This window comes from Dermacentor albipictus, chromosome 7 (genome assembly GCF_038994185.2).
Source record: "Dermacentor albipictus isolate Rhodes 1998 colony chromosome 7, USDA_Dalb.pri_finalv2, whole genome shotgun sequence".
NCBI lineage: Eukaryota > Metazoa > Arthropoda > Arachnida > Ixodida > Ixodidae > Dermacentor > Dermacentor albipictus.
The window spans coordinates 92,252,484-92,278,802 of NC_091827.1; the positions used below are offsets into that span (position 1 = coordinate 92,252,484).

The following is a 26,319-nucleotide window of genomic DNA, read 5'->3' on the forward strand; positions in this document are numbered from 1 at the left end:
CAGAGGTGGGTCTCTTTTTGCCTGGCTTGGGTATAAATATAATTATGGCGTGCTTCCACGTTTTATGTACTTGACCACTGTGGTACGTGGGACGCATAAATCTTTGCCTATGCGAAGTTTAGTCTTTTTTACCACGGTTTTGAATAGCGTTTGTCGCCTTACGTAGGTTAAACGCAAGCACCTTTGCTGAACGTTATGGTGCGCACCCTGTCAAGACTTTTGCTTTATTGTCTGTCTGGTGCCTCGTGCGAGACGTATACAAGCCAAAGAAATCAATCAGCAACCGTTCTGTTGTTATGCGCAGATGTCGCATTAGGCCTGCGGGCGCCAGAGTTGCCGAGCGACCCCAGAAATTGCACGTGCTGTGCGCTCATAACTAACGTTTCAGGTGAGTTATCTATTAGTTACCCCCTCACTTGGCCCACCCTCAAGTTTCAGTCGGCTTACCCATACTGTAAGCATCCCCATGCATTTTTAAGGATCCCTAGCTTTGTATCTCTATTGGCATTCTCTTTTTTATTTATTTCTACACCAAGCTGTTTATGGCTAGGGTTCCGCGCATTTTTTGTGTCCATCAACAAATGTGTGCGAGCAAAAACTATCATCGTCAGCATTGGCTCGTGGCAGTGCTCGCGCGTTCCATTGGCTCCATTGCCACTGATCATTCCTGCGTTGCCACAATGTCCCTCCCTCTGCGCCCTCTGCGAAGGCACCAATGTCTCTGGCCCACTGCTAGTTGGTGCGCTGATTGCGGTCTCAAGTTCTTTGCCTCAATATGTTGCGAAATGAAAATACCTGTATATAACGAATGTATAACACGAATGAACGCGGATGTGTAAAAATAAACTTGTGTGCGTACGTTTCGTCACGACGACCACCGATCAAGACACTAAATGTGTTCGTACGTATGTACCAAATACTGTGTCACCTCTTTGCTGTGCGCTACGCAGCTTCGCTGGTCGTCACACTTTACAGAGTGAGATGGTTCATGATTTTCGAGCTTTAAATTGTTCCTTTGCGCTTATAAAGCTACGAATCATATTCATTTACACTATTAGAGAACGTATAAATATCTTTGGAAATTACGTGGACTATTCATGTCCGGCCTCAAGTCCTCCCTCAGCGAGTGGTTCCATTTGTATCACGCGCAGCTTGGAGGCCCACTGCATCGAAAGTGCTGGCCCCGTGAAAAGCCCAGATCCAGATAACCTACAACCAGAAATACCTGCGTGCAGGGTTTTATGCTCGGAATAGAAGTGGATGCTTAAGGAAAGGCTCGCACAAGTAGCTGTTTTTATACCAACACTGGAAAAAAAAAACTTCGCTATTACTTCTCGCCGGGAGCTACACATGGCTAAAATTTCTGGCTCCTTGGCATGACCTCCGATACTAGCCATTGCCCGCGGATCTGGCTTCCAACTAAAACTGTCGGAGGCGACGTGCTGGGACTTGCGTCATATCCTCTAGCCACCTGGTACACGCGTCGTCTGCAAGAAAAAGCCTGGTAATAAGGAAACTATATAATTACTAGCTCTGCAGCTTCTGCAAAATTTATTCCGCAGTGTACGCTACTCATTCCGTAGCAATTTAGCCAACGTGAAATTTTGCTGCAGTTGGCCTTGCAAACCAGGTGGAAATTTCTTCCAAATGCAAGAGCAGCTATTATATTGCCTTAAAAACTACTTTTCTCTAAGCGCGTCATATCGATCTTATAACGGAGGAAAATTTAGTCCCACTTTAATCGAGGACACTTCGCCGCAGTGGCTGTCACTTTGGCGGCTCGCTACCCGACGAGGAAGAAAAGTATAATTTAGGATTGGTGGCATGTAGTGTCAATGGGTAAATCATCCAGCACAGCATATGTCTAATTATTTTAGCAAGCATTTGTAAGACAACATTAAGATGATCAATTTGCATGAGCAAAGACCAGACGACATCGCATCCATTCCCCAGGCGACGCGGTGCGTATTTGAAAGTTTCGCCAGTGACGAAGCGCCAGCGCCTATAATAAAGCGATACGGATTTTGCTGGCACACGAAGAACGAGTTTTCATAAGCACGGATGCCTAATATATTATAAATCACACACGCAAAAAAAGAAAAAAAGAAGACTGGGCCCAGAGTCAGCGCCAACCGTCGAGTGTGATTATTATTTCTTGATATTTGAAGCACTATCATTTAAGTTGAGCACTTGGACAGCGAAGTGAGTTCGACGATCGTACTCGAAGAGAAGCGCGTTCTGCAGCATCCTAAAACCATTTCTGTTTAACATCCTGCCGACGACACTAACGACAACGCAACCCTGCTCAAAATGACGCTAAATGTGCCCGTCGGACAGGAGCATCGAACTAAGCCATTAAAGTTTAGTTCGAATCACGGCCGCCATGAAATACCGGATATTATGCCTTTTTCTTCCTTCTTTTTGGATGTCGCTCAAACTACGTCAGACAGCGTCCTTCAACTTTTTGTATCGTACGTTACACGGTTATGGCAGTGTTTTTAAGGAGTTACGTCCGACGTAATTGTTGGTTGTTGCACGTTTCACGTTGCGATACATCGGTCACGACCACGCTGAGCAGCTTCCCTCGCGTCTCTTGCGCCAGCGCTAATACTGTGTGCGGTGCCGTGCAGCGTGCCCGAGTCGGCACAGCTACCGCCGATCGGTGTGTCCGTTACTGCTGCAGCGAATGCCGCGTCTGTTTCGACAGCGTTGAACTGTCATTTCACAGCGAGAATATCCATTGCGGCGGGTGCCTCCCTAGCGATACCATGACAACGCGTGCTGCTCGCCAGTAGACCCCAACGGTGCACCGACGCCCCGCTACCGGTACAGTTGATTGATTGGCCTGAACGAGTCCGCGTGGCCGCATTTCGCAATTAAAGTGGTGCCGATGTCGAAACTGCCATCCACAAGTTAACAGAATCGTTGCCTAACGAAAGCATAGAAGCGCAACTCTTCTTCTCCGAACAATGAGCTCAGCTGACCGCTCTCCGGCACCTTCACTTTTCGTTCGCCAACGGGCGCGAGTGACCGCTGTCTCACCATTCGGTTTCTCGCTCGGAGGCACTTGGTTCTTGAGGATTCTTCGAGGAACGGCTTTAGTCGTACCGCTGTGCAGACCACCTTTAGAAACTTAAGAATTAATAGCGAAAATTACGGCGTCGTATGAGACATCGTAGCCATGCATACGCTTAAAAGCATTCTCGGCCGTGTCCGTATGCACGCACTTCTAATTTAATGCTGTTTATCTACTTAATGTTGTAAATGATGTACAAGTGGAGCTCTGCGAGAACATATGTGCAATAGCTCCCTTCGATGGCAATGAATGCCAGCGCGGACGAGGGCTCGCTTTTCTAACGAAACATGCTGTGACTGTTTGTGTTCATTGTGCTATAGAATAAAAGTAGAATGTAAGTAAAGCGTACAAGAAGTTGTTCTTAGGTACGATGATATCAACAAAACCATGCGTGGGTAGTAGGCAGTCAGTGATCTATATTACAGATGCCGAAACTATCGCAATTTGGCCGTTTTGTTAGCGTTGCCATAAACTCTCCGATTGCTACCCTGGATATCGGGGTTAGATAACCATTAAGAAATTTTTGTCCTGCGTTTCTTCTTTTTTATGTTTGTGACACTGTGGGTGGGCTGGAGAAAATATTATTGCTAAGTCACATTTGACAAGGCAAGACGACAGGAAGCAGTGCGTTCTCCCTGCTGCCGCACAACCACACGCTTCGGACCGTCGGGTCCCGTGTTTATGTAAGTTTATTGCGACATTCTTAAAGGTGCTGAAGATGTGTAAAACTGCAAAATAAACGTGCGTAGAAACAGTGCAATAGACCTACTTACGAATGATCGGATGGTGCAATAAATATCGTTACCGAACGACAGTGAACCCACGCTGCTTGCTGTCATTTGCCATTACCAGATCTAAATGGCGAAGATGTTTTCTCAATGTGCGAGAAACTGCCACAATAAATCAACAACAAGAATAGTGCAATGGAGAACTGTACCCGGCACCGCAACTTCAACTTGGCAGATCCTACCACTACGCCACCGCTGAAGGCTGTTTAGCTGATTTCTTTATTGTTGTATTAACCACTGCCTGAAAACTATTTAGACCTTTGGCGCATTACTTTTGTTGATTTCGTCGTTTCAAAGACAGATTCTTGAGCATTTTACGTACTGTTGCGGCACGACTCGCCTCGAGAGCTGGTGAAGAAGAAGACGGCTCGCGAGTATGTGACGGAAAGATAGAACACGCCAGCGCGCTTGACCTGAGCGGCCCGATTCCACGGCAGCATGGCTGGCCGGCCTAGATAAACCGTGGTAATGGCGGCTACCTTGTCGCGCTACCACTCTCAAATTCAAGAAAGGGGCTGGCAGATGGAATGGCACACTGAGCCCAGCCATGGCAGCATCAGCGCACCGACTCTACCAAGGCGAGAGTGACGTTGCCTCCCGTGGTCCGATAGACGTCCAGCAGTTGTAGGGTGTCCGGGAATTCCACATCTACATGCCGGACATCTGGTTCATCCAGCACATAGCCATTTCCGTTTCAACCAGGTTCCAGGCTCCGGCTGCGTTCCGGGCTCCGGCTGCCACTCCACGGCCGGGACATCTACGAGAACTCCTGCGATGCAGTCGTCCATGTTCACTACGCTACCTCGAGCGCTCAGTCACAACAGCTCTCGCCACTTGAACCGTCGCGTCATTAGCAGACTTCTTATCCCACATCACCTGCGTCCACCCATGCCGATTGTCAGCACGAACCGGATTCAGTATCAAAGCTCTACTCGGTTCGTGAGCCTGCTCCCCAGCTCAAAGGCAGCGGCGCGACGACTCTTTCCAAAGAATCCACTCGGCCAAACGCAAGCGCTTTCGGCTATACTAAGGCCGCCGCTCTGCTTCCTTGAACGTCCCGGCAAGCTGTCCTCTTTCCGTTCGGGGGCACCTCACTCATTACCAATTCAGAGGCTCTCCTACTAGCTCCACTAGGTGCAAACTTCCCTCTCGCAGCCAGGGTGACACTACCGCAGCCAGGTTGACAACACAAGCACAACCTTTTTGATGCCTTCAGCGATCACCGGAACCCTAATGACAATGCATTCGAGATTTCCGATGTCCTGTGCTCACACCTACTATAGATGCAGGGCCAGCGAAGTTTTGCAGGAGCAGTACTGCCATCTGGTTTCTTCAGCTTGATAATTACCTCTACGTCAACAACCTGGCGACCAACACTTGCGATATCTACAGGAAGGTCGCGAGGTGCCAGATGGTCTTCTTTCAGAGTTCCAACTTCTACAGGCCCGGGCATCTATGAGAGTTTGCGGCAGGTCGTGATTTCGCACTACGACGTCACTGCGGCTGCGTCTCGCCCACCACCTAGACTGCCAGTGCTGCCTGGTACAGCTCTCTCGGATTGCGGAACCGAACACCATCAGCGACTGCCACTACCAACGCCACTGCCGCCGTTGCACGCCGTCCGACGACACCATCTTCATCGCTGTTCCCCTCAATGGCCTGAACTATCGGCGCGCGCCGAAAACCGGCCAATACGCATCAACTCTGCTTCCCGAGTTGCAACACACAAGACAACGCGCGCCTTTTGCAGATGTTTCAATATCGCTTCGCACTAGGAGGGGGCCCTGTAGAGGCGCGACCATCGCCTCCGGGACCGGTGAAGAAGAACACCGATCACGAGCATGTGTCGCGAGAACAGAATGCGCTAGCGCGCTCAACCTGAGCGGCCGCTGTGGCTGCCGCTCCCGAGATCCCGCGGCACCATGGCTGGCCGGTCAAAATGAACAGTGGCCATGGCGGCTACCCATCGGCGCCGCCTACCACAGTACATGCTGTTCTAATCTTCTGTCCTATAAAATATTTTACTCCTAGTGCCACTTATAAACGCCGCCTTTTTAGAATAGAGAGTCCTCCGCTGCACGGTGGCACAGATTGCTGTCGAAGTGAGTGACCGCTCATAGATTCTCCCGGTTGCTTTTAACGCGTTCTTGCCAGATGTTAAGAGGACTTGGTGCCCGCTGGTATCGCGTTCCAGAGTCTTCATGTACCCAAGGACCTAGCATCATTCGGTACATTGACTCCGGTGCTCCCCCTCTACACTTCTTGAGTGCGGGGGCGTGGGGAGCGGAGAGGCTTTCGTGCGGACCAATGGTCCTTCTCGCGCAAGGCGGCTGTTGTGGAGCAGCACGAACGGAGCTATCGCGCTCACCACACACACAAACAAAACAAAAACCTTAATCCACCTTGTTTTACCTTAACCCTCATTATTACACCCTAATTGACCTTAATCCATCCCAATCCTTCATTTACCTCAATTCACCAATATCCTCCTTAATGCGCCCTAATCCATCTTAATCATATCACTTATCATTAATTAACTTTGCTAATCAATAATCATCTAGTATACATGGCTGGTCATATTTTGGTTTGATTCTGGCCTTCCTTGGGTCACGTGATATTTTGTGTACCTCGCAAAGCGAGCGTGGTCTTACAGGACTAGATCCCGACAGAACCACGGACTGTTGTAACACAGAAGAGGTCAAGGGAAACAACCATGGAGATCACCAAAATCTTTCCGCGGTGCAGCGCGACCACACGAAGGGATGCCACCACCGGCTCTGGCTGTGTGTTCCAATAAAACAAACAGAAACACGTGGATTGACTGGCGCAAAAGGCTAAGTCCGGATACTTCAGACGCATGATTATAAATTGATAGAATGCTTTCCACCTGACTCGTCACCAATCCCGGCAGGGCGAGCCCACAGTTAGAGAAACTTCTCGCCTAGGTGATGCCGCTCCCGGGTGAGATGGAACCAGACCTTTCTCCGTGTCTTTGCAAGCATTTCGTGAAGGCCCGGCGCCCGCCCCCCGAAAACTGCATCACAGCGGGCTAACCAGATTTATGAGCGCTCGACAAGTAGAAGCGCGAAGTGGTTGATCGCCTGCTTAGGCAAAGGGTGCAACAAACGAACAAACTGAAATGGAACACTTGGGCCGCTAAACAGACTAGCTACCTGTTGAAGGATAGCTGGGAACAACAAACACTAAAAAATATGAACCGTATCTTCACGACAGCCACAAAAAGGGCACGCCGCACTTGCCGGATGGCTGTGAATCGTCTGTAGCTCATCGGCAAACAGCCCTGCGCCAGGTGGTACCTGAATGTAGCTCGTCTGGCGTCAAGGAAGCTAGCGGTAATGAGCTTCCAGTTTGGCCTTTGTGGAGGCGAGCCAGATAATTGGCAGCCGCCACATAAATGACGCACGGGGAACCTGAACGAGGCACACAGGTAGAAATGTGCCTTGGGAAAACAAATGGAGTGCTCAGAAAATAGGAAGTGAAGCTTCCAGCATTAACACGATACAGTGTCGCAGAAAATCCGGCGTCCAGTGTCGGACATCGTTCTGGCAAACAGAATCATCTCGAAGCACGCATACCCAACAACGCAGGCCCTCCATGTAGTGCAAGGAAATTACTGAACTAATTGAATTTATGCAGGTAAAACACGTCAGCAAAATCGTAGAGCATGACTTACACACAACATACAGACATGATACTGTCGGACTGTAATTTGAATATACGAGAAAACATAGTTCTGTTACGCGGGAACTCAAGAAACTTCAACCCCATTTCCAGCGTTTCTACCATTTATGAAGCGGCTGTTGCCTCCGCCGCCGCGCAAACCTGTGCAGTGCCGGGCCGACCCACGGCCGAGGTGCAGTTTGCCGTTAAGGGCCCACACAGACAGCTTCGCTGGTGATCCTTCTTTACAGAGTGGAAGGGCACTTAACTTTTCTTGTACGTTTCAAGCAGGTCTATAGTCGTAGAAATTCGCCTTTTCCATGACACAGCTGCCGAGGCAAAAATATTTCTTAGTATTATTTTCCTAAATCTTCTCCTTAAGAAAGAAATGAACGTTTAAAACACGTTATCGGAATCCATTGTCAAAAATATGTTATACCTAAAGTGCAAAAGAAGTTCAGAAGCGCGTTCGCATGTTCAGGAAAACAGGCAGCTATTTTTCGTATGAAAATGTTGGTGTACATAGAAAGAAACAAAACAAGAGCAGTAACTAATGACCTGACATTCTTACTACGCCATTTGGCGCAAAGCTGCCAGACTAAGCAGTGATAAAGTGACGAAAAAAAGCAAGGCGCAGCTGGCGTCGAACTCGCGAACTAGCGCACGTGGTACCAGTGACTTTGATCTGTCGTTGTTCAGAACACTCGGATATAAATTCGACCGGATGCTGCAAGCAATAACTAGGTTCATATATCTACCACAATAAATTCCCTGACCTTGTTATGAAAACGACGATTCTGGAACGGCTTTTTACAGCGAAGCGGTTTACCTCTTCCGACCGCCGATTCTTTCGTGGCGGTCCACAGAAAACTCGGCTTTCTAGAAATCGATGATCTAGCGCAAAAAACGTACACGGGCGGCATGGTGTCACCGTGCGTGATGGATCGCGGCAAGGGAACGTTATCACGATCACGTTCTTCTCGCTCGGCATGGAGGGCGCGCCGAACCGGCACTTGTCCCTGTTCTTCTTGTAGCACGTATGCCTGTGCTGGTGAATCTGCAAGGATTCTCTACTCGAAGGTAAACTGCCTCTCCTTTCCAAGACTCGCGGATACCCGTACCCTCCGATTCTGCCGCATCTGCCGCCGCTGAACATTGTTGAAGAACGGCTGGTTGCACCGCGGATCCCGTTCATGTCGATCGGTGTACCACAGCATTTTACGGCGTATTCATTTCATTCATTACACTGGAATGGGTTAAGTGGATGGTAACAACTTCGCTGGCAATCCTCTTTTACAGAGTGAATTGGGCCTTCAACTTTTTTGCTACTTCAAGAACTGCTGCTGTTACAAGCTGAAAGCTGAGTTGTTGAAGTTGATAAATCCCCTGGAATATACCAATCGCTGCAATAGTTTTACCGCAAATCAGTTTTACTAGCCAAAAAAGCCTCCAAAATTTGAATGTTTCAATAGACTACCATATTTCAGACTTCGCCAGCAATTTGGAGCAGGTTTTCTGCCGTAAGTAATACCACCGCTTGCATGAGTTGCCGGGCTAGGCGAGTAGAGCATATTTCCATGGGAATCTTTTGAAAGAGGGCTTCTGTGGTTAGTTATTTGCGGAAAACGACGCCCCCCCCCCTCCCCTATATAATATGTGCATGTTTGCAAGGACGGCCGCTAGAGGCGCTGTTCGGCGATGTCCCTGTCCCTGTTGTACACAAAAAACATTGATTAACAGTGGAGGAAAAGAACTAAGAAGCTTACCGCCAAGTATGCGGCCTGTAGGGGGAGCAACGCAGCAACAAAGAACGTCAAACGGAAAGTCAGATAGGCTGAAATAATCTCATGGGTGGCGGCAATGGAAAATAAACCTGCCATAAGGAGCTACTTAAGAGCGAAAAACGAAATCAGGAAAGAAACAATTTATAACAACTCGAAGGGAGGCTCATTAACTTTTGAAGAAAGCTAAAGAAGCCTTAGAACACCCACCTATAAGCAGGAGGAAGAAGCATGTGCTTTCTGCGGTAAAGCTGGCGAAAGGACGGAGCATGTTTTATTAGAATGTAAAGAATGTGAAGCACTTGGGTTCAAGGGAAAGTAAACATGGCTGCAGTAGAGATTAGTAAGAGGCGATAGGAAGATTGGTGGAAGAAAAGTACGGAAACGACAGAGAACGGAGACGTACAAGAACAAAGTTCACAGTACGGGTCATAAAATTTGGTTATGGGAATTCATCGTGTTTTTTTTTGTTGCCTATTTTAACATTGGTAGGCCATCAGGTAGTATATTATAAAGAGCATGGTGGCGCAAACCATAGCCCCGTTGCAAAGGGGACGCTCATCACATCCATCCATTCATCCTAATTTATAGCCATGAGTGGTGAGCCTTGCACCGAATATACGGAGCTTTCAATTAGTGGTTCCGCACATTCCATCCCAGGTACAACTATGGGAAGACCACGAGTAGTGCTTACTCCTGACGAAGAATCTGCCTTCCGCGAAAACGAAAATGGGGTGAAAGAATGGTGAAACACAATATTTACAATATAGGCTTCTTGCGAAGTTTGACTTCTACGCTGTAACATGGTGTAACACAGGTTCGCTGTTCGACCATCTTCACGGACCGGAAGGGGTGGTGATTTTTTCCAGCGAAGCTGTATACCTTTACCGTCCATGGAATTTATTGTGTCATAAGCAAAACAAATCCCCATACGTGGGCCGATGCCGAAGATAGTGCAATGCCGGGCCAACCCACGGCGGAGGTGAAGCAGAGGTTAAACACTCCCCATACATGGGCTGATCCCGAAGATAGTGCAATGCCGGGCCTTAACGTGGCGGAGTTGCAGTTCGCCATTAAGGGGCCCACCATACACAGCTTTCTTCTTCCAGAGTGGAATCCCTCTTCAAAGAGTTGGAGGTCGCTGAGATTTTTCTTTCAACGAGTGCAAATTGTACGAGTGCAACGAGTGCAAAGTCGAGTGCAAACGAGTGCAAAGTCAGTACCGGAATTAAATTTCATTTCCAAAGTGAAAAGTGACTATAATGTCATGTAGTAGTTACGTTGAAGGATGCAACAAAAATGGGAAAGATGAAACTAGCGTTTTATGGGGCGAACTTCTGCCCTCAAAAACAGGCCTTCGCTCAAAGAACGGCGAAAGCGGCAAACACAGTCGGCGATTCTCGAAAATCTGATCAGTGGGTCAAGCGCCGGTTTTTATACATCAACCAGCGAAGGTTCCAGAGTAATCGCTGGTGCTCGCGTATCTTCCAGAATATTCTACACCAGTCGCGTCGCGTGTAGATGAAATAAGATTACACGAGGTTTTGTGGCATCAGACAGCGGATGGAACCATCGATAGCATTCGAGAAACTTCCGATACATGCAGGGGCGTACTCCGCTGTGCGATAAAAATTGTTAGGCGGTGAAACGTAGTCACTCGACAAAAATAAACACATGTGAATAAGCTTTTATTACAGAAGGATACATTATAACATGTTTGAACATTGCGAAATATGATAAAGTACGTGGAAACTTCAGAGTTAGCGCTAGTCAGATCAGTGATCAGTTAGCGCTAGTCAGCGTACCCTTTAGATTCTTGGCGTCAACAATGTAAACCTTTATGGAGCTCAAAATAAGCGAAATGTGTGCACCGCTCTACAGTTATTCTTCATGCTGCACTTTTCCCTAATACACGTGCCATTTTGGGCTTCAGCTAAGGAATAATGCGTTAGCTGATGAGACTTTTATATGAGGGCATATGAGTTTTAAGCTATACATCAAGAAGTTGCACGAGCTTGAGCATCCTTCAAAATCATGCAATCTGTCGTTTCGCGACTGAGTGGCGAGATCGTTGTCGGGCTTCCCAGTTGCCAGTATTGTGACCTTATGGAAGGCAAATAAAAAAAAAGACATGGCGTTTGTTGGCATATATTTACTAGCTTTTGTAAAAGTAACCCTCGAAAAAGTATGTATGCAGCAAATTCAAGGCTCCGTGCTAGTCTTGCTCGCGTCGAGAATGCATGTAAACAAATGAAATGCAACCGCAGCGTATAAGATACCAAAGGTACTCGCCGTGGTTGCTCAGTGGCTATGGTGTTGTGCTGCTGAGCACGAGATCGCGGGATCGAATCCCGGCCACGGCGGCCGCATTTCTATGGGGGCGAAATGCGAAAACACGCGTGTACTTAGATTTAGGTGCACGTTAAAGAACCCCAGGTGGTCGAAATTTCCGGAGTCCTCCACTACGGCGTGCCTCATAATCAGAAAGTGGTTTTGGCACGTAAAACCCCATAATTTAAAGATACCAAAGGTGAGTCCCACTGCTGACGTCATTGCAGCTCCGCTCGCTGCAGCGCGACCATCAATGGCTCACATAGATAATATTGACCCTTTTCGCGGCGATACCGTGGCCGCAGCCACGTTGGATCACGTGGTGGCGCGTCCATTGCTTGCCTAAACTGCTTTCGTTGCGTCCGCGTCTACAACGGGTTTGTGTGACGCCGGTGCGGCTTCGCAAACCCCTATTTCGGCACATATCGCAGACGGTGACAAGGCGGACGACACGAAGCTTTGGTCACAACTTCAGAGAACATTAAAAAGTTCTTTGGAAGCGGATTAAGCTATGTCAAACCGGCGCGAGCAGCGTGTATGGTGCTTGTTTTAAAAGCGAGGCTAAATGTGTGTTGCAAGCTACCCAAACTTTCCGCTAATGAATTGAATCAGGATTAGTGTGTTTTCTTATCGTTCTTTATTTGGGAAAACATTTCGAAGCAGCCGCTTGTCACATTTCTGACTCATCATATTTCATTCGTGCGGTAACTATCTGATTATTTCTGCCTCACCGCTCGCGGGTGTGCCCAGTTCCAGTAGATTTGTTTTTGCTGCGCGCACGGCGTGAAACGTAGCCGTTTTGTAAGCTGTAATATCTTGTGGCAAATATTTATTATCGATAGTAACTCGCTTATTCTTGTAGACCGTCACGAAACATCCCGCTTCCACCATTCTCGCGCTATCGGTGTAGTCCGCCATTGATTGGGCGTATATGGTGTGCATATATTCAAGTGTGTGCCCATTCACTTATTGACACGTTGGACATGGAGTGGGCGTAAGATTACGTGCCAGATGTCGTAGTTGTGTTTAGGTGCTATGCGCGAAAGGTACTATGAAAGGAAACGACGCTACTGTCTCTGTTATTCTTTAACGAGTGGTACTTACTCTTGCCATGTTCCGGGGCTGAAGCACTTTCTTTGAAGGCTAGCCGTACAACGCTGGTAGACGAGCCAATTTCTTTATTCTTGAAGAAAGCCGTACATCTCGAAGTGCCGGTAACACGTACGCAGTTGCAGCAACAGTTCGCGAACTTGGCTACACAGGTTGATACCATTGCTTAATGTGCCAGTCACTATTTTTGCAGCCAACTACTGCACATACCTTAGATCCACAATATTATATTCGGCACGACTGGAACACACTACTTTAGCGAAAACTCAGTTGCATTTCCTACAGCTGATCGCACAGAAGCAAGGTAGAAGCGGTAATGCTTTCGTATTCGCACGCTGTCACTCATGCAAGATGTGGAGCTCCGCTGAAAGCACCGTCCCGTTTGTCCAGAGCAAACTGCTCCACGAAAAGGGCCAATAGGCACCCATGTTTCGAGGTAAAGCTTCTTTATCTCGGAAGCTCTTGTATTATTAGATATTTCAATTATTTTAATTAATTTATTTATTTATAGATACTGCAACAAGAGTGGATAAATGTGTTTTTTTCGCAGTACTCACTACTACATCTATGGCATGGTTTATTGTTCTGATAAGAAAATAGTTGAAATACACCAACCTAGATTTTTTACTTATGCTACAATTTCTTTTGTGGAAGTTTTCAAAATCGCAAGAAAGAAAACAACTGAAGCATCATGTTTACATCATGCAACTCAGTAAAACGAAGCTATCGCGATTTTGTAAACTGGACCTATAAAGACATCTATAGCAGGCAAAACTGATGAATTATACACCACCTTGAAATAAACCACTTACCTGTAAGTACGTATTCTGCAACATCTTCGCAACTGTAGCAACAATTTTACGTAGCTTAAAGGCTTATATATCACACTTGTCCATTTAGGTGCTCTAACAGATGCGGGTTCCAGAAATACGATATCTGTATCTGGTGCATACTTACGAATTCGTAAATACCGTGCTTCAATTTTTTAAACTGAACTTCTAGGGATTTTCGTAACAAAAATATTGACATCATAAATAAAACTTCTGCTTCCCTCAGTAGGTAGAACTGAGTTTTCCCTCTTATATCCAATGTATCCGTTCAGCGATTGACTAACAATAAATTTTCTGTAAGTTGCCTTTATTCAAAATCGGGCATAAGTTTACGCCGTATTTGCTAGAAGGGTTGAAGCTTTCCGTGATTTAAGTCATTATTACTCAGGTCGGCAAAAATATTGGTCCTTTTCGTACTCACAAGGTCATCCGCCAGGAGGAAGATGATATGCGGAGGCTTGGCGGCTGAGTCCGCAGGTTCGCCATGAGATGTAGCGAAGAAGCAGAAGGCCAAGCTTCTCAGAAGATTGAAAAAAAGAAAAAAAATAAGCATCACAAACACACTCATACGCCCACTCTACTACTTCAATTGTTTAGTGATATTGTAGAAAGCAGTGGCAAAGAAAGCTTAGAAAAAAAAAGATGACCATTGAAATTGGCAAATCTTTTTATTTGTTTTCTTTAGCATTTTCTAGCCTGTTGTTTAACACTTCGATAAAACAAAACAGAGCCAATTCGCTGTACTCAGCAAAGTCTCGGCAAGCCGCATGCTCGCCCTGGAGCAGGTTCCCGATGTGCCACCTGCTGGCTAAGCCACTGCTCCACGGCATAGCCCGTCGTGGCTCTTTGGCTGCGGCGTCGATTTACTCAGCATGAGGTCGGAGGTTCGATTCCCTGTCGAGGCGGCTGCATTCGGACGAGGGCGGGAATGCAAAAAAGCGATCGGGTTCCGTGATTTCGGGCGAACGTTGAAGAGCCCCGGGTGGCGTATAATATTACGAAGCTGTTGACTACACGCGGCGTGCGAGCCTTTTGAGCCACTCTGCCGTTACGAGACGTTAGGCCGAACAATTTTTCTTTTTGTTAAAACACGACGGGCTTTCTTACCTGAGCGAAACGATTCTCAACATCGCTCGACGAGTGCAACAACTCGAAGGCCAGGTGTTGGTTTTGCCGGAACGATCGCAGGGACGCACGCCTCGTAATATCTGCGCGGTGCCCGCCGAGTTGGGCCCTTTATAATATTGCTGCCAGGAGCGCGAGGTTAAACTTCGGTTTTCATTCAACAGGTTGTTTCGCTTGTGCAATGCGACGCAGCGAGTTACAGTACAGCTGGTACGATCTAAACGGGGTTGGTGGTCGCATTTCGAGAAAATCCTTTTCATCATCTATTATTTTTTGCCCTTCGTCATGGTCTCGCACAAAGTCACGCTGCCGTTATCGCCAAACGAGAGGAATGGTAAAAAATAATAGAATTTAAATAATTGTTAAAAACATCACTGAAATGCAAATTTCGCACGCTGTTTCTGTCTATGAGCGAGTCGCCGGCCACTCAATGGATCCTGCAGTTGTGTGTTTGCAATAGGGTGCTTTTTATGAACCAACTCTAAAGAAAGCTTGCATCCTTTGGAGGGTCATGTTGTCTTTTTCGACACATACCCAGTGCCCTACTTTAGTCCTCGGCAAGGCAGGAGCCAGTAAGTACATTCTTAATGATCCGAGCTGGCAGACAATTTAGGTCGCTCGACCGACTGGCGTAGACGGTGACATAGGTAGATAGATAGATGGATAGATAGACAGATACATAGATAGAAAAATAGTTGGGTGGATACATAGATGCACAGAATGACAAGCAGATAGACGGAAAGTTAGAACAGATGGAAAACAACAGAAAAAAAGACAAAAAAGAGAGAAAGGTACTGAAGTAAACTAAGAAAGCGGTGCGCATAATATATTCTAGTAAATGAAGGAAACCGTGAAATATAATGAGCTATTTCATAAAGAGCTTGGTGTACTTTAGAAGTACCTATGAGCCGACATTGTGGCTTCAGATTGTAGGTCAAAAGTTGTTCGTTTGTTACGCAGAACCGAGGTTCGCTTTCTGGCACTACTTTTCGGCCAACAAACAGGGGTCGCATGAGCCCATTTGCTGGTACTAGCATTCGGCGCCCGTAGAAAGTTTGTATGCGTATCCGTAAATATATCCCCAGAGATAATGACAGTGACTATGATAGTGATGATGGCGATGATGATGATGCAAAAGTGGTGGCGACGGTGTGGCTTAGGGACAAGCTACAGAGCCTGCGTCAACCAATCATTTTAGCGAGAAGCAAGGCACATGTCGGGGCTAGTTCATTAGGCATGATTCAAATAACAGAACGAATGTGGACCTTGTAGGAAAGAATGAAGTGGTGTGTTCTCGTTCGAAAAATAATTCTTTGTTTTGCCCAAGTTCTACCTTTGCGCTGTTAGTTTAATGTCACTGGCCATCGCCCAAGGGGTCATATACAATATCGCCTAGGCGTTGCATTCCTGACAGAAGCATCGGCGGAGTGGTTAAGAGGTATAATTTGTGAATGGCAATCTGTGGGTCCTGAATTGGAATCAACACAACGAACTGTGAGTTTTTAAATACGAAGGAAATTTTGTCCCACAGGGGTATCGTCATCAGCAGGCGTTTGGTGTGTGGCGACACCGCGTACTACGACACCACGGCACACGAGCTCTGGACCCTCCCGCGTCTAACCATGCGGAACTTAGCTGTGTCCAAGGAAAAGCGGATCCTGGAGGTGGAGTCGATGCCGGGACTTTGGACATTTACGGCCCCTCGCAGGAGGCAACACACCCCTTTGGCCTCGGCTTCTCGTACAAGGCACCCCCGGACTGACTTAGTTGGGGGAAATCGGTAGTTGCCTCTTCCTGTCTCCCTCTCCGTCCAATCTTCATCTTTCGCTTTCTCTTTCCATCTTTCCTGTGTTCCTTTCATTTTATTTCCCATTTTCCAGGCAGCAAGAGTTACCCTAGGGTAGTTTATCCAACCTTGGGTATAATAGATTAGGTTGTAGTAGCTATGTACAGCTGGCGTCTGCGTTTCCTTCGGGTCTCGTACCGTCCCCTTCTTGGGTTCAATGGTGGGTGGATGGCATAGCCGCCAAAATTAAGCCAATATTTATGGATTTATCATCCTTCTCCCGTCTGCCTGATCACCTCTTACAAAAAGAGGAGGTACCGAAGAAATGCTGCACTTTTTGGTCAATGCAAAGAAACCTTTCCCCGATCTCACGTCATTCACAGTCAAAACTCTGAAATGACCGCCAGAATGATTTCTCCTTTCATTGTTTCCAAAGGTACTAGGCGTATAAGGAATCGAAAAATGGCCTCCTCCTTGAGGTTCGCGACCAGCGCCCGCATGGAAAACTTTCCAGGCTTGTAACACTCGCTGATGTACAAATCACAGTGACCCCAAACCGGTCGATGAAGACATCCAAAGGAGCAATTTCTGACATAGACGTCTTGAGCTTGACAGAAAAAGACCTATACAGGGCTCGAAATAACAAAGCATAACACAAGTACAACGAATCGAGATCGAACGAGACAACATCAAGATTCCCAGGAAGCATATAATCCTTACATTTGGCTCAGGTACTCTCCCAAAGACCATCGAAACAGGAACTGCGAAAATCTGAGTAAGACGCTCTATTCCACACCCGCGTCGATGTTAGAAATGCCAAAGATTCGGCTATGGTTCGCAAAGCTGCCGAGGCCGAGAGATGGGTGCGAAATGTGCCGACCATAGACACACTTCTGGCAAGTGTACTAGCACCCTGCACTGTCCAAACTGCGATTGTGACCATGCAGCATATTGGCGATCCTGCCCTACATGGAAAAACAAAAAAAGACATCATCACACGAAAAGTAAAGGAACACATGTTTTTCCAAGAAATATGGAAGCGTGTTTCTATTCTTCATACCGCAGGGTATGCTGCTCCGGTGGGTAAGGGTACAAGAACGCAACAGCATACTCAGCAGCAACGTTGCGGGCGCAATGAAAAGTCCGAGCGGTATCACTGTAAATTCATACAGGGAACCCGACGAAACGAATGCCGTCTTCAGACGACCACGCTTCACCATATGGACCTGACAATATCCATATCGCAAGCCGAGGGAAGAACAAAAAGATCCGGAACTTCTACGCAACTGAGGGCGTCGTCTATTTGAGGAAAAGGACAAACGTATTTGCGAGTAATCGTTTTCAGACGCCGGTAGTTCACGGAGAATCAATACAGCCATCTGTATTTTTAACCACTACAACAAGAGAGGAGGAGGGGCTGCCAGAAGGTGTGATGACTGCGCGCTGAAGCATGTCGTTAACTTTCTCCGTAATTAAACGACGCTCCACAGGAGACACACAGTACCGGCGTTGTTGCAAAGGAATGCGAATTTGAATGTCAGTCCTCTGAACAACTACAATAGTTCGGCCTAGTGACGCTTACGGGAAGTGAAATGAAGTGCGGAACTTGTGTAGAAGGGCAAGAAGCTGCCTCCGTTTAGCCGGACCCAGGTCGCTATTGATGGAACGGTGAAAAGAACCCGAGAGCATGGCGTCGGACGCAAGATGACGTGTCGGAGCGTTCATCTAATGTTTTGTCTCAGGCTCGGAGGGATCGAGGGGTACGATAACAACAGCGTCTACAGGTTGAGCGTGGCCAAATGTTTCATTACTGTGTAAAGTTTCAGGGGCTGAGTTGGGGCCGCAAATAAGCAAGTCAGGAGTACCCTGCTGAAGCGCAAGAAGGGCAGATGGCAGTGACGTATCGTAGCGGCGACGAAAAATGTCAGATGGCGTGAACAGAATGGTAGCATCGGAGAGGGTGGCACAAGAAACGGGAACAGTGCCGGCACTGTGAGGAGGCAGGTCAGTAGCGGCGGTAACGACACGTTTTCTATCACCAGGAACGACCACATAGGCGCAAAGCATCTAAAAAATATACGTTGAGCTCTACCAGAGCACAAGCGTCGTGGATAAAGGTGTGTTTGGGAAAGTTAGCACAAGAAACTCAATCCTACGATTACGTCTTGTATGTACACCCTGGCCATACATGCTGCAACTTGTTCAATATGTTGCGCGCTCTCAGTACGGAGGGAAAACATAGAAGGTGGCGTCCTCACTCTACGGATGCAGTGGACGAACTTCTGGCTCATTAGAGAAATTGGGTCCACAAGCGCAAGCGTTCGTACCACTTCAACAAGCACTTCAATAACACTGGCAGTCGACAAGCGAGGACTTGGACAGGTGGAGGAAGGCGCAGCTCCTGTCTCACAAGATGCGGCAGTCAGTTTTCCGCCTCAAGAGCACTGCACTCCCGCGCAGGCGGAAAAGAACGGCGGCGTGGTGAAGGCGAGCAACGATAAGCGAATGGTTAGGCATCGCAACTGGGCTGGGGATCATAGGAATACACTTCAGGTTCTTGTTCTGGGTGTATGTTATATGGAAGTCGCAACGAGTAATTAGAATATCTCGGTGCACTCGTGGTCGTAGCGAAGCGTCGGTGACACAAGCCGGCAAGATGACATAAGCCGGAAAGATTCCGGAAGCGTAGAAGATCGGTCGTTGACAGCAGTGCGACAAAGGTCTATGTACACTGGCGGTACACCACAAAGCAGCATTTGAGGGGTCAATGCTGGCAGAGGACATGGCTCCATGATGGCATCCGTATACGTCAGATGCGCGGTGGCAGGAAGTAGTGAAGAGGCAGACGGCACCGCTGGCATATATATATATATATATATATATATATATATATATATGCACTTAAAAGAGCATTTCGTACAAAGAAATGCTTATGCGCCTAAAAGAGCGTTTTGCTAAAAAAGCAAATGGAACAAACAACTGCATTTATACGGTGAGTTTGATGGTGCCTACCTCCAAACTGGTGTTATTCTGGAAAATGAGTTCCGGTGGATACACCTTGTAAACTCACCGGCTACAATTTGCACTTTGATATCAGTGCTCCGAAAAATTAATATTTTATTTATGGGAATATGTGTTTCGGTTTCACGTGCAAATATTTTCTGCCTTTCTCAGTAATACAGCTCAATGACTAAAATTATGCAATCTATTACAGGTGATTTCTAAAAATTCATGTAAGCTTAAACGTGATCGCCCCGATATGCCAAACACCTCGCATATTCTTCACTACTGATGCTGAGATATCTTCAATTCACACGAGCGTTTTGAGATACTTCAGTATACCTGAGCTTCAGTATACCACACAAGACTGTCCCGCGTGAACTGTGGTGTAGAACAACAGGGCTGCCGAATCAGGAAGTACGAGTCTCTTTTGTCAATCTAACACATCATGAAATTGAAGATGCTCGGTTAAACAGAACACAATATCCAAACGGGCCTGCTCCTTGGGCTGCACGCAGGCCGTGCATGCCACAATCAATGCCGCCATTATGCATGTTAAGGAATAGTAGTGCGATGAACATAGACACTCATTCAGCGCTGTAGACCACATCGATAAAATTTGCAAGACACCACGAAATTGCGAAAGCACGCCATTCATCACAGGTCATCCACATTACATCAGTGCCTATGGGCACAGCCGTGTACGCAGCGACATAGTCAGAACATGTAAGACAACCTACCGGACAGAAATGGGTGACCTAATTCTGCACCGGACAGTCAAAGTGAACTTCCCTTTAGATCACCATTGTATAACTTCATTCCCGAAATTCCATCTACGCTGGGGCACATGCACGCTATTCTCTCCATGTGTATCTGGGCCTTTGCACGCAGTCTTTCTCGGGTGAAAGAAGACTCACTGAAGAGAACACGTGCTGCTGCGGCCCCTACACCTCCTGTCACCTGATCTGAAACCCAGCGGGGCACCTCCAGCCTCAGAACCGTACATTTGCCGCCTGAAGTGGCTCGGCCCACTAACGAAGCATACTCGAGAGAATGGATAAATAGAGCTGCCAGGCTACCTTGGCATCAGTCGGATAGTCACGGCGTTTGGCTCAAGGATGATAACTTCAATAAGGGACTACTGCAATTGATGCATTGGCAAGGCTTCCGAGTGTTTATTTAAATGAGCACCTATGGCACATGAACACTCACAAAAAATACATTGCCCACTACTGTAACACACCTTTGCATGCACTGACTACAGTTTCCACGACAACCGCGTTATCATGTGGCATAATCTTTCTAATCTGTAACAGGAGAAACACTCCTGTAGACGGTTCTTTTGCCATAAATTCTGGCACGATGAATGTTGACATGAAAGCCATTATTTATTTTTATTTATTTAATTTATTTTATTGTACCCTCAAGACCGAAGTATTACAGAGGGGAGTGGGTAAAAAAACATACACAAGTAAATAAACAAAGCAGAAATGAACAACAAATGTGATTAGTTAATTGCATCCGGGAGTAATGATGTCTGATAAGGCCGAACGAAACTTTGAGTTGTCCTTGATTGCGACAACTGCGCCGGGAAGGTGGTTCCATTCCTGAGAGGTCCTAGGAATGAATGATTCGTTACAGGTTCTGGTGCGACACTCAATGATTCCAACCTTATGGCTATGGTCGATGCGAGAGGAAATGTAGGTAGGAGGTGATATTAGATTATCGCGTAGCTACGAATTGTGGAAATATAGTTTATGAAATAAAGCAAGGCGAAAGCACTTACGCCGGGCTGAGAGAGGAGCAAGCAGCAAAGAGTTTTTCATGGAAGTTACGCTTGATGTACGGTTGTAATTGCTATGAATGAAACGTACGGCATTGTTTTGGATTAGTTCAAGTGATCGAGTAAGGGTTTCGAGGTGCGGGTCCCAGATGGACGAGGCGTACTCCATTTTACTCCTAATAAGCGTTTTGTATAGAATTAATTTTAATGATGTAGGAGCAGAAGAAACGTTTCGGCGAAGATAACCTAGCATGCGATGAGTATTGTTAATTACGTTGTCGATGTGCAACGACCGGCAAAGTGACGAGGTTATGTGGACGCGTAGGCATTTATAGGAGGTTACGACCTCCATGGGAGCATCATTAAGGTAATAGTTCAGTGGAGGAATATGGCTGCGAGTTACACGCATACATTTACATTTACTTACGTTAAGTTGCATTAACCATACGTCACACCAGTTAGAGATAGCGTTTATATCGTCTTGTAAGAATTTGTGATCAGATTTGTCCAAGATTTCACAGAGGATAACACAGTCATCTGCGAAAAGGTAAATATTACAACAAACGTCATTGGGTAAATCGTTAATGTAAATTTAAAAAAGAAGAGGGCCTATAACTGATCCTTGGGGCACACCAGAGTCTACAGGGTTAGATGGGGACATATGATTATTTACCACAACATACTGTGACCGATTAAAGAAAAAATGTTCAAGCCATGTAAACAGGTGAGAATCAAGATTAAGTTTAGTAAGTTTAAATAGAAGTAATTTATGGCACACTTTGTCGAAGGCCTTGGCGAAATCAAAGAAAACACAGTCTGCGAAAGAACCTTTGTCGAGAATAAGATGAAGGCTGTGAGTAAAAGAAAGAAGTTGGGTTTCACATGACAAGTTTTTTCGGAAACCATGTTGTGCTTTTGTAAAAAAATTAATCATTGTGTGAGTGCTTTGCTAAATATGAGTACAGAATATGTTCAAGAACCTTGCAAGGAATGCTTGTGAGGGAAATGGGGCGGTAGTTGAGTGGCGAATGTTTGCTACCGGACTTATGAAGTGGGACCACCTTCCCGACCTTCCAATCTGCAGGTAGCCGATGGGTATCTAAGGATTGCTGAAAAATTTTCGAAAGCAGAACAGATGAATAAACAACAGCATTTTTCAGGAATTTCGCGTTAACCAAATCAGCACCAGGACTTGATGACAACTTGAGACCTTTAATTACATTTTCGACACCAAGAGGTTCAATGATAATAAAGTTCATAGGTGGGTAATTGCAAGACTCGAGAGTTGGAAGTACAGGGTTACTACATACGCTAAAGTTGTTACAGAACACAGAGTTAAGGATATGGGGACATACATCTTCGGGTACCGGTGAACCATTGAAATCAATCAACGTGATTGAATTATCTTTGGAAGGGTTAATAACACGCCAAAACTTTTTAGGGTCATTCGCAAGCATTGTGGGCAAAGTGTGTACTTGGAATGTCTTTTTGGCAAGTTTAATAGCTTCTGTGTAAGTGCTGTTTGCCTCCTTATAAGCGTCCCATTTCGATGCCAGTGATCGTTTATTCGCTATTCGATACAGTCGCTTTTTTCGGTTTGAAAGCCTTTTTAACTTGGTATTGAACCAGGGTTTCTTAACATTGCAGGATATTACGCTTGATGGCATAAACTTGTAGGTGAGCTCATGTATCTTATTTTTGAAAACGGTCCAGTTCTCATCAACCGTGCGATCATCAAATTGGCTTAGGAAAGGATCAAGAAAATTAGCTAGATGAATATTAATATCGCCAAAGTTTGCCTTATCGTAGTGGTAAATTATTTTTTTTCAACAATTGGTTTTATCACAGGAGATAATATGTTGAAAGAAAGACCCAGGTGATCACTTAAGCCCGGTAAGCATGAAACATTGGTAACTATGTCAGGATGAGAGCATAATATGAAGTCAAGGAGGTTAGCAGCGCTTTCCGAGATCCTCGTTGGTTCTAATACTAATTGTGTTATGGAAAACAAAGAGCAGCGATCAAGAAAGTCGTTACTTTGCGAAGAAAATGGATAACAGTGCGGAGGTTCAGTAGTCCAACATATGCTGGGGAACTTGAAATCCCCCAACAATATGATGGGGTTCGAAAGGTGCCGCAAAGTAAGGGTGTTAAACATCGTGAAGCTCAGTGGTGAAAGTGGATGGGTAGGATGTAGCGCGGTAGCAGACAACAATCGTAATTTTACGGTAACCGATATCGACGCACACGCACACAACTTCCAGGTTACAGCATAAGTGGACTTGATGACCTTGCAGGGATTTTGAAATCGCGAGTAGTACGCCTCCGCCTTTGCGATTAGTGCGATCGCAACGGAAGATATGAAATCGAGACAAGTCAAGGATTTCACAATCTTGCACATGGGGTTGTAGCCACGTTTCTGTCAATGCAATAATACCAGCATTACAGCTATCCATGAGCGATTATAGTTCCACGCGTTTGCGAAACACACTTCTAGCGTTTGCAACAAGCACGGAGACTTGTGGTGTTAAAGATACGCCATTGCCCTTTGCGCATTGCTATGTAGCAGGATGATGACGCAGATTGTCAGGTGCGCTTGCGTGATCTGGAACACTACTTTCAACTTGCTTAACGCTGTCGGTTGTTGAATCATACATAAAACATTGATTATCAATGAAAAGCTCGGTAAAACGTAGTTTGAATGAGGGGGAATTAGGCTGGTTTTTACCAAATTCGAGAAGCTTTTTTCGAGCGAGCCTTGTCGCAGGCGAGAAGTCCTCAGTTACTGAAATGTTACTATTTTTAAGCTGGCTGCGCGACGAAAGTATGCTCTCCTTAATTTTGAAGTTTGTTAGTTTCATTATAACCGGACGACATTTTGTGTTTGAAAAAGTCCCGATTCGATGCGCCCGTTCAACTGAGTTTGGTGGCAAGGCATTTCCCATAGCTCACGACAGGGCATCCACGGTCTTTTTTCAGTTTGCAGCCATGACTCATGGGAATCGGGTATGCCGTGAAAAACTACGTTATTCCGCCTTGATCTGTCTTCCAAGTCGTCTAAGCGCGAGACTATGGTGTCCTGCTGCTTTTTTGACCGTTCAGCGCTCTCTTGAAGTATGGCGATATCTTTGCAAAATGTGTCTAGGGCTTCAGATTTATTCTCAAGCGATTCAAGACGGCGGAAAATATCAGTTAGCTTGCCTTCGATTGCGTTTTGGCTGGCGTTCACATCCTTCATATCTGATTTCAACTGGGACTGACCATTAGTAAGCTCGACTGTCGACTTCTTTATGTCTTTTAGCATTAATAGCACTGTACCCATTTGATCAGACTGGGATTCGGGAAGACTACTCGAGGCAGAGTCATCTTGAGCCGACCTCTAGACCCTTGCAGGCCCCGGGTTTTCCTCGATATCACCGCATTGCAACAACAACAGCGCCACGTCGAGACAATCACACATAGTAGCATATAAGACAAGTGGGCATGGGAGCAGCAAAAGTGAGCGAGTATTACTCCGTTTAGCATACAGGGTCAAAATGTTACGCACCTGTGGAGCGAAGAAAAGTTGCGCATGAGGCACAGTGCAACGAGTGCTGCTCGCATGCCCACTGAAGGAGTAGTTCATCAGCAAGCTGCTTTTGAAGGGGCTGGGAAAGGGCGGTAAATCAGCCAGTGACGTCGTCCCATAAACGATGCGGTGTCCACCTAGCGGTACATCCAGGAAGGATGGAAGATTATGGAGGCCACACGTGCCGGTGACGGGCTCTTGATCTTGGACAGCATCGACGCATTCGCCCATGGTAGGGCAAGTTTCGATGGGTGCAGAAGGTGAAACAAGGGCCAGCATCAGGAAAATCTGTGGAGCGAAGAAAAGTTGCGCATGAGGCATAGTGCAACGAGTGCTGCTCGCATGCCCACTCGCACTAAAGCAATTGAGCGAAAGACCACATTACCGAATTCTGGACTTCTGTGTAGTCGAATTCTTAAATTTTGGGTTACTGACACGTTTTCCACTGCTCTGCAGCTGAACGATCTTCGTTTAATGCCTGCTTTGGTCCTATTCTGGTCATCTCACTTGATGCACGCTCAGCTACTTTTGATGCCTACTTACAATGTTACCAACATTGCCACTTCTTGCCTGTTTGTATGTCAGGTAGGGCATATAAATACCCAGTGGTACAGAGCCATTCTGGAGGATTGCCAAAGAATGTTCTCATGGCCGTGACACAAGCCCAATTGCATGTATCCAGTGACCCCAGTTGTCGATTTGGGCACATAACCAGAGAGCCAAGTTTGCGGTAGATAGGTTAAATCTCTATGACCATGGCAAAAGGGGCGTGGAGTTCTCAAATAGTGCTAACCTGGTTATTAAAATGTTGTTAGTCGCAATATTACCAGTTGAGAAATAGGAATGAAAATAGCTGAAAAACTTAGCAAGCTAACAGAATGTGATCAGCGGAAGAAGCCAGGAAGTTAGTTAAGGCCTAAATGTCCGAAGAGAACCACCAGAAGATTGAGAGGCTCACCAAATGTGGCATGCTCTATTTCGAATGAACAAAACTGCAATGCAGAACAAAAAAATTCAAGGCCAGTCCACCTTGCGAAGGTGCATGACCAGTGGAGCTGTAAACATCGTGGTAAGAGAACTTGTCACCAAGATTTTATTGTACCACTCATTGTCACGTAGTAACGACGGTCACAGTAGATTTGTGGTCGCTATGTATACGCTGATTGGTATAGTCACAAATGCAGACACCTTCTTTGATAATGTCAAATCGATGCACGTACGCCGCTGGGTGGTCCGTTCGGCCAGATCGGCGTGGCACCGCAAGCAATATGTCTGCAACACGCTCCGCGTAGTCCTTGTTCGGTCCGACACATCCAGGGTGAAATCACCGACATCGACCACAGCGATATTGTCATCGCAGTTAAGCCACTGAGCAGCCATGAAATCAGCGGGGCTATGGGCCATTGCATTTTTTGCTTACTTACGGTGGTAAGAGCCGTTGCTTACGGGTATATGAGCCA

General features: G+C 46.4%; 1 protein-coding gene across 2 annotated transcripts in view; it reads right to left on the reverse strand.

The window, feature by feature from the left end:
* LOC139048074 (arylsulfatase B-like) overlaps nt 1-24,910 on the reverse strand; it is a 105,825-nt gene extending 80,915 nt beyond the window's left edge. The window contains exons 1-2 of one of the 2 annotated variants that reach the window (XM_070522471.1): nt 24,839-24,910; nt 14,019-14,112 (exon numbers count right to left, since the gene is read on the reverse strand). In XM_070522471.1, the coding sequence (XP_070378572.1) occupies nt 14,019-14,112; nt 24,839-24,894 (150 nt within the window). In that variant the 5' untranslated portion in view covers nt 24,895-24,910. Of the gene's footprint in view, nt 1-14,018; nt 14,113-14,704; nt 14,818-24,838 lie in introns of those variants that run through there. The other variant, XM_070522472.1, reaches the window with a different exon arrangement.
* Nucleotides 24,911-26,319: the final 1,409 nt, after the last annotated feature.